The sequence below is a fragment of the Montipora capricornis genome, chromosome 6 (assembly GCF_036669925.1).
Source record: "Montipora capricornis isolate CH-2021 chromosome 6, ASM3666992v2, whole genome shotgun sequence".
NCBI lineage: Eukaryota > Metazoa > Cnidaria > Anthozoa > Scleractinia > Acroporidae > Montipora > Montipora capricornis.
In genome coordinates this window covers 58,006,307-58,018,806 of record NC_090888.1, presented here as the reverse complement: position 1 = coordinate 58,018,806, position 12,500 = coordinate 58,006,307, and the positions used below count along the sequence as shown (strand labels likewise).

The window sequence follows — 12,500 nt, the reverse complement described above, 5'->3', positions numbered from 1 at the left end:
CAATTTTATGGAGAGTGTTGGAGCGGACCTTCCGCGGAGGTCAACTACTTGCGTGACGGGAAGTCTGATAATTGTATCATGAACCTTGAGCTTCCAACTGCTTGCGTTAAAGATGAGCCAAAGGAATGCGTGGGCCAAGAGTTCACGAACTACATTTACATGCTGCCAAGTAAGGAAATCACAATAGATACGTGAAGTCGTCTAATTTTTTTCTGTAGCTTTCCATAGATCCTTTGCATAAATGGCGCCCAAATTTGAATAACAATACTTGATACATCCTTAGCCTCACATTCGTTTCATGAGAAAAATCCTTTGTCTTGAAACATAAACACGAGGCTAAGGATGTATCAAGTATTGTTATTCAAATTTGGGCGCCATTTATGCAAAGGGTCTATAGTAAAGAGGTTGCTACTTCTTTTAGTAGTAGGATTTCGGATAATCTTCTACTCAATCGTGTACCTTTACCGCTTTGTGGTTTTCGGCGCTCTGCTTCATTACTCACTTGAAATAAAAGTTTGGAAGCGTTAGCATAAACTGGATATCGGTTTACACCAATACACCAGCCATCAGATCTTGTAATGACTTTCTTAGGGAAGTGAGTCAGTGCGCATTGATAATGTCTCGTTTCCATATACTTGAGGTGGCTCAACATTTTATTACCAAACAGTTTTGTTATGGTTCCACGTGGGACAACAATTAATGCTCAACAAAAATGTGCTCAACATTGTTCCGTAAGTGGTTACCACAACAACAGGAGAGCCATCTCAAAATATCTTACATTTTTCACTTTAATTAAAAAAAGAGCTCAGTAACAACCATTTTGTATTGTTGAAAAAGCAAATGCAAGTTAAGATGGATTCAGAGCTACCTTCATTTATGGCTCTCAATCGTCTTCATAGAACAGTTGTCAACTTTGCGGAGAGTCCCCCCCCCCCCCCTCCTCCCCAGTATCATAAACAAAAAATGCTGACAAAACGGCTTCCTCGGATTGCGTAACCAAATTTAGGGTTTTACACTGCATACTGTAACGATCTGTTCCTATTCTGCAGCTTTGGAATTCAAATGCAGTTTTGACAATGCTACTGACCTCTGTGGATTCACCCAAGCGACTGGAGACGATTTTGATTGGACAATAAATTCAGGGACCACAAAATCAACTCGAACTGGACCAGATGACGATCATACTGGCGGTGGTGAGTGCCGATGGAAGATATAATCCTCAGACCTTAATACACAAAACAACGTCGAAAGTGAAATGCCAGTACATTGCAATTGGTTTAAAAGAAACTACACTAGGTCCATGCGACCCGTCCCTAGGCGATACAATACACGCCTCTTACCGCACTTTGCATCTAACTTCCTCCCATTGAATTGTACTCACTCAAGGCGCTAAAAAGATGGACTGCTTTTCTCTTTTCTTAAGGTCGTAAAACACCGAAGCTACCTAATTTTATCTGGAAATTAGTGGCATAAATGGCTTATGTTGCTCTTAGCCAATCAGAAGGCTTGATTTAGTACCACGAGACACAAATGAAGCAATCAGGGCACGATCCAGCTCATTAAGCGTCCGCCATATTTTTTTTGGCTGAAAAGCGTTCGGAATTACTGAGGCTAAAGGAAGATTGACGACGGGAGTATAAGACAACCTTTGTTGCCAGCTAAGCCATAGATTAGAGAAGAGACAATAAACCAGAGGAGGTAATTTAATGAAGCGAAAATGTAATGAAATGACCCCTTTTGAAAACACCTCAAAAATAATTAAAATGACCTTTAATATCGCCAACATTAACCTAGTTACAAGTGGTACGTTAATGTAAGGAATGCCAACTCTTCCAGCCTTGGACAGCAGTAAACTTCGACATCATTTGAAGTTTTGTCTTGCTTCTAACCCAAACACACAATTCAGCGTTCGTTTAGTTTGTAATATAACCTGTCATACAACAAAAAAATCTCGTCAAATTAAAGTTTATTGAGAAACCCTAATTTTACAAGTGGGAACATGGGAGGGGTCCGAGCGACAAACCCTTCCCACGAAAAATCGGTAGGTCCGTTTACGTTTCCGATCATACTCTCGCTAGCTCGCGCTCATGAAAGTCTGGGTTGGCACCTTCGCAATAGGTAACGCTCACGAACTCGGCGACGTTCGGCGGATTCTGCTTCTCGCTGCGAGCGAACATGCTCGTCATCCAGGCGTAGTTGCTCGACTACTTGCTTTCCGGTAGTAGTTGCTGTGTGGTCTGGTCTCAGATATTGAAACCAGCCGAGGGTTTTGGGATGGTCTGCAAGGTACCCGAATGGATAGAATTTGGCCGTGTTGGAGTCCATGACCCGTTTGTTGAAGACCAGCTGGTAGCGTTTGATTTGGTTAACAGTTTCCAGCTGGTGGTCTTTGTCCCGCGTGATGAAATGTGGGTTGAACACGGGTATCTACCACAGTCCATTGAGCGGGTCCTGTAATTCTTGTAGAATTCTTGAGAATGTCATAGTTGAGCTGTCGTCGGCCCCGCTTGTTGAGGGTGAACCCATGCACTTTGCAGCAAACTTTTCCTTTGTGGGTCCGATACCGATGGTTCTTTGGACCTCCTAACACAAAATCCACAATATAATCTTCTGGGTCCTCCAGTTCATCGGTCATGTCCCCTATAAAATACCGAGCGGAATCTCGGGTTGCCCTGGCCAGCACTTGTAAATGATAGAATCCATGTCAAGTGGAGTGCATTGTCCCCCACCATCTCCAGTTAACTGTACAGTTTCAGGAGAGCCCAGAAGGTGGTAAAGGCCACGATAAAGCTGTTAGTACGATTGCTCTTAGGTGCTGTTTCATCGGTGTAAATTTAGGTGACATCCATGAGTGGGGACGGGTCATTCCGAGGGCGTATGATGACGTCATCGAATCCAAGATGGCGGACGGAAAGAAAGGCAAATTGGAAATGAAAGTTAATGATAGGAATGAGACCACTAACAAGGTATTGTCAAGTATAAGTGACGTCGTCGACACCGGAAGTAACGATAACATGGAGAGAATTAGGAAGAGCGTAGAGGCAAAGTCAAAGTGTGTATCACCCCAACTTGATCCAAGTATGACGTCATAAGTGACGCAATGTTTCTCAGAATAAGAAAACAAGCAAAACGGTTTTTTATTGACAAACCCTACTGTAAGAAGTGGGAAGCTGTGGGGGTCCAAGTGACGGCTTCAGCCTTTTGACTCGTTAAGAGCTATATATATAAACCAGGTATATTACTATGGACATAAAGAAGGGCACGAAATTCTTACTCTTGTGATCTGCCTTCGCTTGTGTAAAGCGATAGCTTTCTTTTCGAGGGCCATGTGTTAGAACATTGAAAATGGTTTAGATGTTACCCTCGTAAAAATAAGGAACAACCAAAGACTCGGACGATTTCCTATTTCGTTTTCGTTCGTTTATTTCAGTGTGATTAAAAAGAAAGCGACCAGTATTACTGTAATATGACCCTTAAGGTGCTAGAATTGCTTAGAATAGAAGTAGTGATTGCCATTGCGATCTATTAAAAAGGAATACATGTGCTTGATGCAAATTATAATCATTATCGCCTGTGATTTTTGAATAATTAATTTGTTAAGTCGACTATTCTGTAGTTCAATTTTCTTTTTTTTTCTTATCATCACATTTTGGCTTAATGTTCATTTAACCGTCTTGTTTACCATCGATAGGTTTCTATATCTAAATAGAGACTACTTCTCCCCGCAAACTCGGGGATAAGGCTCGAATTTCACGCTGGGTACAGCTCACGGGAAACTCCTGCTTGAGGTTTTTCTATAACATGAGAGGAAAGGACATGGGAACCCTCAAAGTTGAACTGGATCGTAAAGTGATTTTCGAGAAGTCAGGAGATCAAGGGCCTTCTTGGAAAAAGAGTGAACAGCGACTACAAGGCTCTGGGCGGAAGGAAGTGAGTAATGCTGGTATTAAAGTGGTACTGAACTGCTAACTTTACTGCCTCACTTAAATAGACGGTTAATTACTGTGTCAATGCAGTTGTACTGAAAAGGAAATGATTTAGTCCACCAGTAAGACAATAACCTTTCCACTGAGAAAGACAGTGAGCGTAGGCTTTATTAGGTGATAGTATTATGCGAGACAGATCGGCGCGAGAAAGGCCGCCTCCTCGAGAAACAAGCGGTTTCGGTGGATCTTTGGTGGACCGCGCACTACTCGAGAGCAAAAATAGCAGTAACCACGGGGTGTTTGTACCCAGAGGTCTTGGGCTCTTTGGTCAGCAGGTGATCTCCACAATTTGGTAGGATCTGAATAGAAGATTAATTAGAATATTTCTTTTCAGTCGTTAAAGCGCGCCATGAAACCATTTGTAGGTTGTCGTCGGTTTCCTATTTTCTGTTTATTGAAGTCTTTTCTAATTTATTGTATTTTTATCGCAAATAAGCGAAATGCTGTTGTTACAACAGTGAAAAACAATACAGCTTTGTTTTATTACAGCTCGCTTTCGAGGGAATTAGAGGACAGAGTTACAGAGGAGATGCCGCGATTGATGATATCAAGATATACGACTGCTAAATATGCGCATGGTACGGAAATCAGTTTATGACGCAACATTGTAAAACGTGAAATAAACTAAGGGATCTCGCACACCACCATGTCTCCTTTTGTGAATTTTCGTTTTAATTCCTTGGATTCCGCCCCACCCACCAAATAGCGAACATCAATGTGAGAGTACATGTATGGAGGTAGATGGGGGGGGGGGGGGGGGAGAGAGCGAACCCCGCATATTTGGCCCTATCCCATGATAATTATTTGAAATGTATTATTAGTTCCGTATTATACTGCGTGGTTATTTCAAAGACGACACCTTATTGGTCATTTGGTGCGAAACTGGACCGCACTGTCATGGTAACAACAAATGGAGGGTGCAATCTAAAAGTAGATTTCAATGGGCCATTTCCGAGTTGCTGTTTGTCTCGGTTTCGAAGTGAGTCTCGGTGTTCAACTATTGTGAGGGAAATGAGTTTGATTTGCATAAGAATACGCAACTAATTTCCGTTTGCTTGATAAAAATGTCTCTTTTATTTTACCGCCGCTAAAAATATACACGCTATTAAAGTGCTGTGCAGTGGTAAAAAAATATCTTAACGACATCGACACTTTACATGAAGTTGTTTAAATATAAATATCGTAAGTCAAAACTATCAACTCGCTGTACAAGATTGCGACTTTAGGAATCACGTTGTTCAACATTCGAAAGAAAAACGAAAATCAAAGAACAAAATACATGTACAAAATACCTGCACAAGTTAATACAGTTTGATTTGATGATTTGAGGTCGATACGTGACATGAGAACTTAAAAATAACAACATACCGGCTGATCGCTGAACATGTTTGTTTCCCATGGATAAACGTTTCGCTTGTTTTCTTGCATGACAAAATCTTCTTTCCTTTACTAGACGATCGATGAGCGTAAACTGGGTTGCCTGCGGTACTTGTTACACAAAAACAGAAGGCACTGAGTTGGGTGGTATTGAACTGCAGCGTTCCAGTAATTTTTTTTTAAAGTGGGGGTAGGGGGGTGACCATTTGAGGGGTCACCCAGATGTCATGCCAGCAATGGTCCTTTGACTCACACGTTCATACGTTGAATTATTTTGTAATGTCGTGTCCCGTTTTGAGGTCTTTTACTTTTTTAAGCTTTGGTAATAAATTCAGTTCAAAGATAACAAAACACGCTCTTGAGTGAAACTCACTCGTTTCTTCTTTAAAGGGGCTATGTCATGCAAAATGATATAATTCCATGATTTGGGATGCAGGGATGGCGCAGTGATGAGATTCAACTCCCAACAATGTGGCTCGAGTTCGATTCCCAGACTCGTCGTCACATGTGGGTTGAGTTTGTTGGTTCTCTACTCTGCACCGAGAGGTTTTTTTCCGGGTACTCCGGTTTTCCCATGTTCTGAACATTTGCCTTGATTTGGGTTAATTGCTAATTTCAGTTTATAGTGTCCCCAATTAGTGCTCCGGCGCTAGAACGATTAGACACTTAATAATTGCTTTCTTTCCCCTTTTTTTTTCCAAAATGCCCAAAAAGTAGAATGAGTCATCAACCTTGCCTTCCACCTCTGTGACCCAGGTTCAACTCTGGCCTAGGGTCGTATGTGGGCTGAGTTTCAGTCGATCTCAACCTGACTCCGAGGGTTTTTCTCCGGGTACTCCGGTTTTCCTCCCTCCTCAAAATCGACTCCCAGTCAATTACATCTGGCTGGGTTTGCGGTGCTCCGAGATCACACATGGATCGTATGGCGGCAGCCGTGGGCGCCTTCACATGCATTCGGTCCGATCCCGTTGAGCCGGTTGATCTTGAAAAGCCCTCGTAGGGGCATTTAATGAAACATTGCAATAACCACTTAAAACTGTTGAACAACATAAAAGAAATACTGCAAAAGGAAAGAGCAGCATGGATGGACATAAATGTACAAAATTGAAACGGATTACATTTGGGTAATCATGAAAAAAGTCGGCCCGACGTTTTTCAAAATTATAGTAATTCGCCTCGATAAAGGTCGTTTTTTTTCTCAGAATCATTTAGTTTGTGATGTAACGATAATTTTATCGGTAAGGGAATTCCACATTAGCATTTTCGAGTTTTCAACTTGTGATTAACTAAAGAATTTCCCGAAACACCCTAAAATAACGTGATATAGCCCCTTTAAGTGAAATAGTCTGCAAAAAAACTAACTGCAAATTGCTCTGACGGACGTTCTCCTGCATGTCATGCATGTCTAGAGTTGCACTAAGCAAAAGTTTATGCTACAAACGAAGGAAGGACTGAACATGTTGTTTCTGCTTCATAATTTCTCTTCTGTTCAGTCTAATCTTATGACAGGTCAAGTCTTTTTTTTGGTTTACGTTTGCACCAAATGGTTTTGCAAACCCGGGAGTTACGATATAGCACTTTTATTTCGCTGAGTTTAATTTTTGCGGAATTTGCGGATGTACTTGATCCGCAAAAATAAATTCCAGCAAAATTAAAAAGCGTCAAAATTTACTCCCGTTAATATAACTAAAAATGGCTTTTAATTCACGTACATTGGGGTAAAAAAGATCGTTTATTTTGATATTTGCATTGAGAAATAGCAATTTCAGCTTGCTACAAACAAAAAACAACGTTAAAAGGTTAAGTCAATACTTTTCCAGTCTCTGGGGCATAAGAAACGAACTCAAAGAAGTCAATCAAAAGGTCACGTTAACCATTTTCTAAGGCCTCCAGGATGCCACAATGTTTCCGCGTTCTCGATGATTGAAGTGTTTTTTACCAAAAAGTAATAGAAGTTGAAAATAGTCTTGCTGCTTGAAAAGAAAACCGCAAAAATTAGTTCCCAGCGGCGATTTCAGTCCAAATTCGCGCCGCAAAAATTTGTTCCCCCAAACACAGGCAGACAACCCTAAGGATGCGAGAGCGCGTGAGGTCACGTTATTTTGAGACAGTTGTAACGGCCGATTCAACTAATCGAGGAAAATGTTCCATAAAAAACTTCAAGCGAGATGTTTATTTTCGAAAGTTCATTTTATGGACGGCCAGATAAATAAAGTTCACTCGCCCACTATTTTCTCCCTTTTCCTAGGTGATGTGATGAGTTTTTGGGACGCTTCGGTTCCCTCTTCAGATCACACGCGTCGTCACATACAATATAAATAGACAACGATGAAATGATATATGAAATGGATCATATATGAACTGCGGATATGAAATCAAGTGAAGCAATTTTTGCAATTGCGTAGAGAAGCCTGAAAAATTCAGGACTTCAACGGGAGTTGAACCCGTGACCTCGCGATACCGGTGCGACGCTCTAACCAACTGAGCTATGAAGCCATTGACGTTGGGACCTGGTCATTTGTGGGTTCCAATGATCCCATGCATGAGGAATGAATCAACGATGAAATGATATATGAAATGGATCATATAAGAACTGCGGATATGAAATCAAGTGAAGCCATGATGTATAAATAGACAAGGCGTGCAGATTCCAAGACCGCTCACGGCAGAGTGCCTCCAGAATGTAGCCGAATTTCTCCCACTTATCGCCACAGAAAGTCGATAATTTTACTAGCATCGTACCAAAAATCATCAAACTCTCACGGCTCTAAAACCTCAAAATCCTGCTCGATTTTCAAACTTCGCGCAGGTTTTTGTTATTGCCAGATGATGTGGACAGAATTCATGCATCATTGGAATTTGATCAAATCAAATTCACCAATCAAAAAGCGCAGAACTCTTGGGGAAAATCTGCGCTTTTTAATTGGTTAATTTGATTTGATCAGATTCCAATGATGCATGAATTCTGTCCACATCATCTGACAATAACAAAAACTGAGCGAAGCTTGAAAATCGAGCAGGATTTTGAGGTTTTAGAGCCATGTGAATTTGATGATTTTTGGCACGATGCTAGTAAAATTATCGAATTTCTACGTGCTCAAGGCTGGGAGGCGAGCAACCTTTGAAAGTGGGAGGAATTCGGCTAAATTCTGGAGGCACTCGGCCGTGAGCGATCTTGGAAGTTGAACTCCTTGTCTATTTATATTATATGTGACGACGCGTGTGATCTGAAGAGGAAACCGAAGCGTCCCAAAAACCCATCAAATCACTCAGGACAACGCAGAAAATGGTAAGTGAGTGAACTTCATTTATCTGGCTGTTTATAAAATGAGTTTTCGAAAAGAAACATCTTGATTTGAAGTTTTTTATGGAACATTTCCTTGATTAGTTGAATCGGCCGTTACATCTGTCTCAAAATAACGTGACGTCAAGCGCTCTCGCATCCTTAGAGTTGTCTGTAAAGATCGGACAGTCTCCCTATTTTTCCCGTCGAAATCCTTCCACTCCCCCCACCCACTCCGTGGTTATGTCGCTCTCCCCAGTTCGCGCTCGCTTTTAAAAACAAAGATGGCGGCAGTTTTTGTGCGGATGTGCTCGATCCCGACGATCAAACGGGAAAATAGGGGACTGTGAACAGTCTACTTGGGAATCTGACACGAATATCTGAATTGCATAATAAAAGTTGAAAGGTGAAGTTGAATAATATTATTATAAAGTGAGGGGTTCATCGAGAAATACATGTAATTAGATGCATGATGAGTTTGATAAGCATCACAAAGTACATACACGCTCTTCTCTTCAAAGTTCAACACCACATTAAAGGGGATATGTCACGCAAAATGATGTAATTTCATGACACCCAATATGCCCAAAAAGTAGAATGAAACATTGCAACAACCACTTAAAACCGTTGAACAACATCCCCGGTAAAAGAAATACAACAAAAGGAAAGAGAAACATGGATCGACTCAAATGGACAAGATTGAAATGGATTGCATTTGGGTAATCTTGAAAAAAAAAAAAAAAACCGGCCCGATGTTTTCGTGTTTATGGCAAATGGTCGCAAATCACCTGGATAAATGCCAATTTTGCTCAGGATCATCTTGTTTGTGATGTAAGGATAACTGATTCTACGTTACCATTTTCGAGTTTTAAACAATGTTTCCCCTAAACACCCTAAAATAACATGACATAGCCCCTTAAATGTCACAAAGTGTCCTCTAAAGCCCAGTCATCAAGTAAAGTTACCCTCACCAAAAATGATGCTAATACTTATACACTTACCCTCTGGCTAGAAATAGGTACATGTAGTAGTGCTTTGAGAAAGGGACAGTACAGTTGATGTTATCTGTGCATCTGGGGAGTTTTAGTGGTCATCAACAGCGCCTCCCACCTCTGTGACCCGGGTTCAACCCTGGCATCGGGTCATATGTGGGCTGAGTTTCATTTGATCTCAATCTGACTCCGAGGGTTTTTCTCCAGGTTCTCCGGTTTTCCTCCCTGCTCAAAATGATCTCCCAGCCTGACAACTCCATCTGGCTGTATTGCAGTGCTCCGAGGTCATACATGGGTCGTGTTCAGGGGCCGAACGCCTAGCCAGCTGCACAGCTCCTCCGGTCCGACCTCGTTGAGCTGTGCCCTGAGCAATTCAGTCTCCGACTGCGAGAAAGGGCGATTAGCAGGTCAGATAAGTATACCTCTAGGTCTAATTACGTGGATTTCTGGACATGAGTACCAGTGACTAGTAAAATAATATAGGCTTGGACAGAGTTAAACGTATATGTGCTCCTCTCAGAAGGGAAGGAGTTAACATGTCCGCATGAAAACTGAATTGGTCATGGTTGTCATCCTTATGAATTGTTAATTTGCAATTTTATTATTATTCCATCGGTGGTTGTTGGATATGAGATGGCTATAGACCTGTTTTGTAATGGCAGCCAAATAAAATATTCTTTTGTTTTAATTCTAATAAGCCTTCCTAGCCTTGCTATGACGAGCAAATTTCAAAAGAATATTTGTTTCAAAATGTGCGCAGTAGGTCTAATTAACATAAATACAAAAGTATGTAAAAGTGGTCGCCATTTATGAAAGTAGGCTATAATCAGTCTCATATCCAACAGCGTGAATGGGATAATAATTATTGTTTTATTAAATTTTCATTAAATTCTGAACGCTTGGACACTTAGAAATTAACGCCAATCAGTTTCCAGCTTGGCAACATAATCTGCAGTTTCCACATTGGGACCCGTCATAAGGTGTATGAGTTGATAACCGAGACTGAGTGAACTAACCAGAAAGCTAGAAACGCAATATCCAATAATACATTGGCCGAATTCACACTAGAGACGAGTAACCCGTCTTGGACGGGTTTCTCGTCTGAGACGAGTTTCCCGTCTTAGTGTGAAATCGGGTCGGGACGAGTTTCAGACGAGAAACTCGTCCAAATTTACCCGTCCACTTATCCGTCTGAGTCAACGAGTTTTTAAAGACGAGTTTCCCGACAAGACGAGAAACTCGTCAAAATGCATCACGAAATCACACTTTGACGGGTTTCTGGTCGAGTTTTAGGAGAAAATGCGCCGATTAGACTGCTGGCTAGGTAACCACGCTCATCTCGCACCAGTACCTCGGCATCTTAATTATAACCCGGCCTAAAAACTCGTCCTAATCCATGTGAATTCATATCGGTAAGTCAAGTAACTTCACATTAGGACGGGAAACTCGTCAGACGGGTTACCCGTCTGACGAGTTTCCCGTCCTCTAATGTGAATACTGCTATTATGTCTTGATAGCTGTATGCATGGTATTTTGCAATTTACGTTTTTGTGAAGTCGTGATCTCCTTTCAAGAGTTTAATATTCCAGAAAATTAAAACAGTAAAATACAAAGCTGGCTAACTAAAATTTCTCTGCCTGTTTACATCCTTTGGTCACTTTTAAATGTACCCTGATCGAATTCACTGATGAGCAAAGCCTTCACGTCCTGAGGCCCTCGCGTCTCCCGCGGGGCGATTATTTGCGCTGAGAACTGAGTGGATTCCCCCGAAAACGCGTAACACGTTTTACAACTCGCGTGAAAACGCGGGCTTGGTTTTCATCCAATCAGCATCGAGAGGATCAAATAAGCTAGTGATCAGCGGAATTTCGCTTGATGGCGGCGTAAAAAAATCATCAAATATGGCGATCTTGCCAACTCACCAGAAATTTCACTCGATACCCGTCAACCGATCGGGCCTTAGATTGAGAGAAAAATATGTTTTAATGTTGATATTTATAGCCTTCCTTTTACTATGCTTCGGAGCATTTTTTTTCGTACCAGACTTGAGGGACAGGACTTACCTAGAGGACGCCTACAAGAGGTTCGTCTCTGGGGGAGATATTTTTCCGATAAAAGTGCCAAAAACAGCCCTTGTGAAAATTGAAGAAGGTAACAGTTTTACGCACTGTCGAATTTAGGACTGCAATGTTGAAAAAAAAAACAAAACGATTTTCTTTGATTCGCTCTTCTCTAATCATTTTTGTTTGCGTTCGAGAAGTTAGTTCACAGCAGCCCTTAAACCGGAAAGAATTAACTGATTCAAACGAGGCAGACAGCGATGTGGATGTAGCTCCTGTCAAGTCTACCGTAAAAACGTCATTAAACCACAAGGAACTGATAGAAAAGATAAAAGAGGAGAAGGACAAGTTTATTCAAGAGAAGAAATCCCAAATGGAAGCTGAAAAACAAGCAGAAATTGATAAGTTAGTAAATAGTTCCAAAGTTGATGACACCGGTGCGAAAGGAATTACCGGCGGAGAACCTTCGGATAAAATTACACTAGAAAGACGAAACTTTATTAAAAAGGTGAGTTGTCACTGGTGATCGCTTTGGGGTTTTTGTGTTGGCGTTTGGGATGGTTTTGGTGCTACAAGATGACTTCCATGTTTAGCAATTATTATGCCACTCACGGCTTAATCTCAGTGTTGCAGAGGTATGGCTTATTACATATTTTCCAATTCGAATTTTCCCCAAATGGGATCATTTTATGCTAAGGGGAATGTAATAAACTTGCTCACTTCATTATCATGACGTTATGACGTTGTAAGGCATTTAACTTTTTGTTTTAACAACTTTTCATATTATTGTGTCATAACAGCC

The 12,500-nt window shown here is 41.2% G+C and overlaps 1 protein-coding gene and 2 long non-coding RNA genes across 5 annotated transcripts in view; all 3 read left to right on the top strand.

The window, feature by feature from the left end:
- The window catches only part of LOC138050694 (uncharacterized), a 21,086-nt gene extending 20,917 nt beyond the window's left edge, over nucleotides 1–169 (top strand). For 2 of the 3 annotated variants that reach the window (XR_011132668.1, XR_011132670.1), the window contains exon 4: nucleotides 1–107. This exon is cut by the window's left edge and continues 62 nt beyond it. This is a non-coding gene — a long non-coding RNA (uncharacterized lncRNA). The other variant, XR_011132669.1, reaches the window with a different exon arrangement.
- A 3,522-nt stretch (nucleotides 170–3,691) lies between these two features.
- LOC138050693 (uncharacterized) lies at nucleotides 3,692–4,630 on the top strand. The gene is made up of 2 exons (XR_011132667.1): nucleotides 3,692–3,930; nucleotides 4,476–4,630. It is a non-coding gene; the product is annotated as an uncharacterized lncRNA (long non-coding RNA).
- A 6,874-nt stretch (nucleotides 4,631–11,504) lies between these two features.
- The window catches only part of LOC138052649 (mannosyl-oligosaccharide 1,2-alpha-mannosidase IB-like), a 17,918-nt gene continuing 16,922 nt past the window's right edge, over nucleotides 11,505–12,500 (top strand). Inside the window, exons 1-2 of the mRNA XM_068899189.1 lie at nucleotides 11,505–11,789; nucleotides 11,899–12,206. Coding sequence (XP_068755290.1) covers nucleotides 11,540–11,789; nucleotides 11,899–12,206 — 558 coding nt within the window. The 5' untranslated portion in view covers nucleotides 11,505–11,539. The remainder of the gene's footprint in view (nucleotides 11,790–11,898; nucleotides 12,207–12,500) is intronic.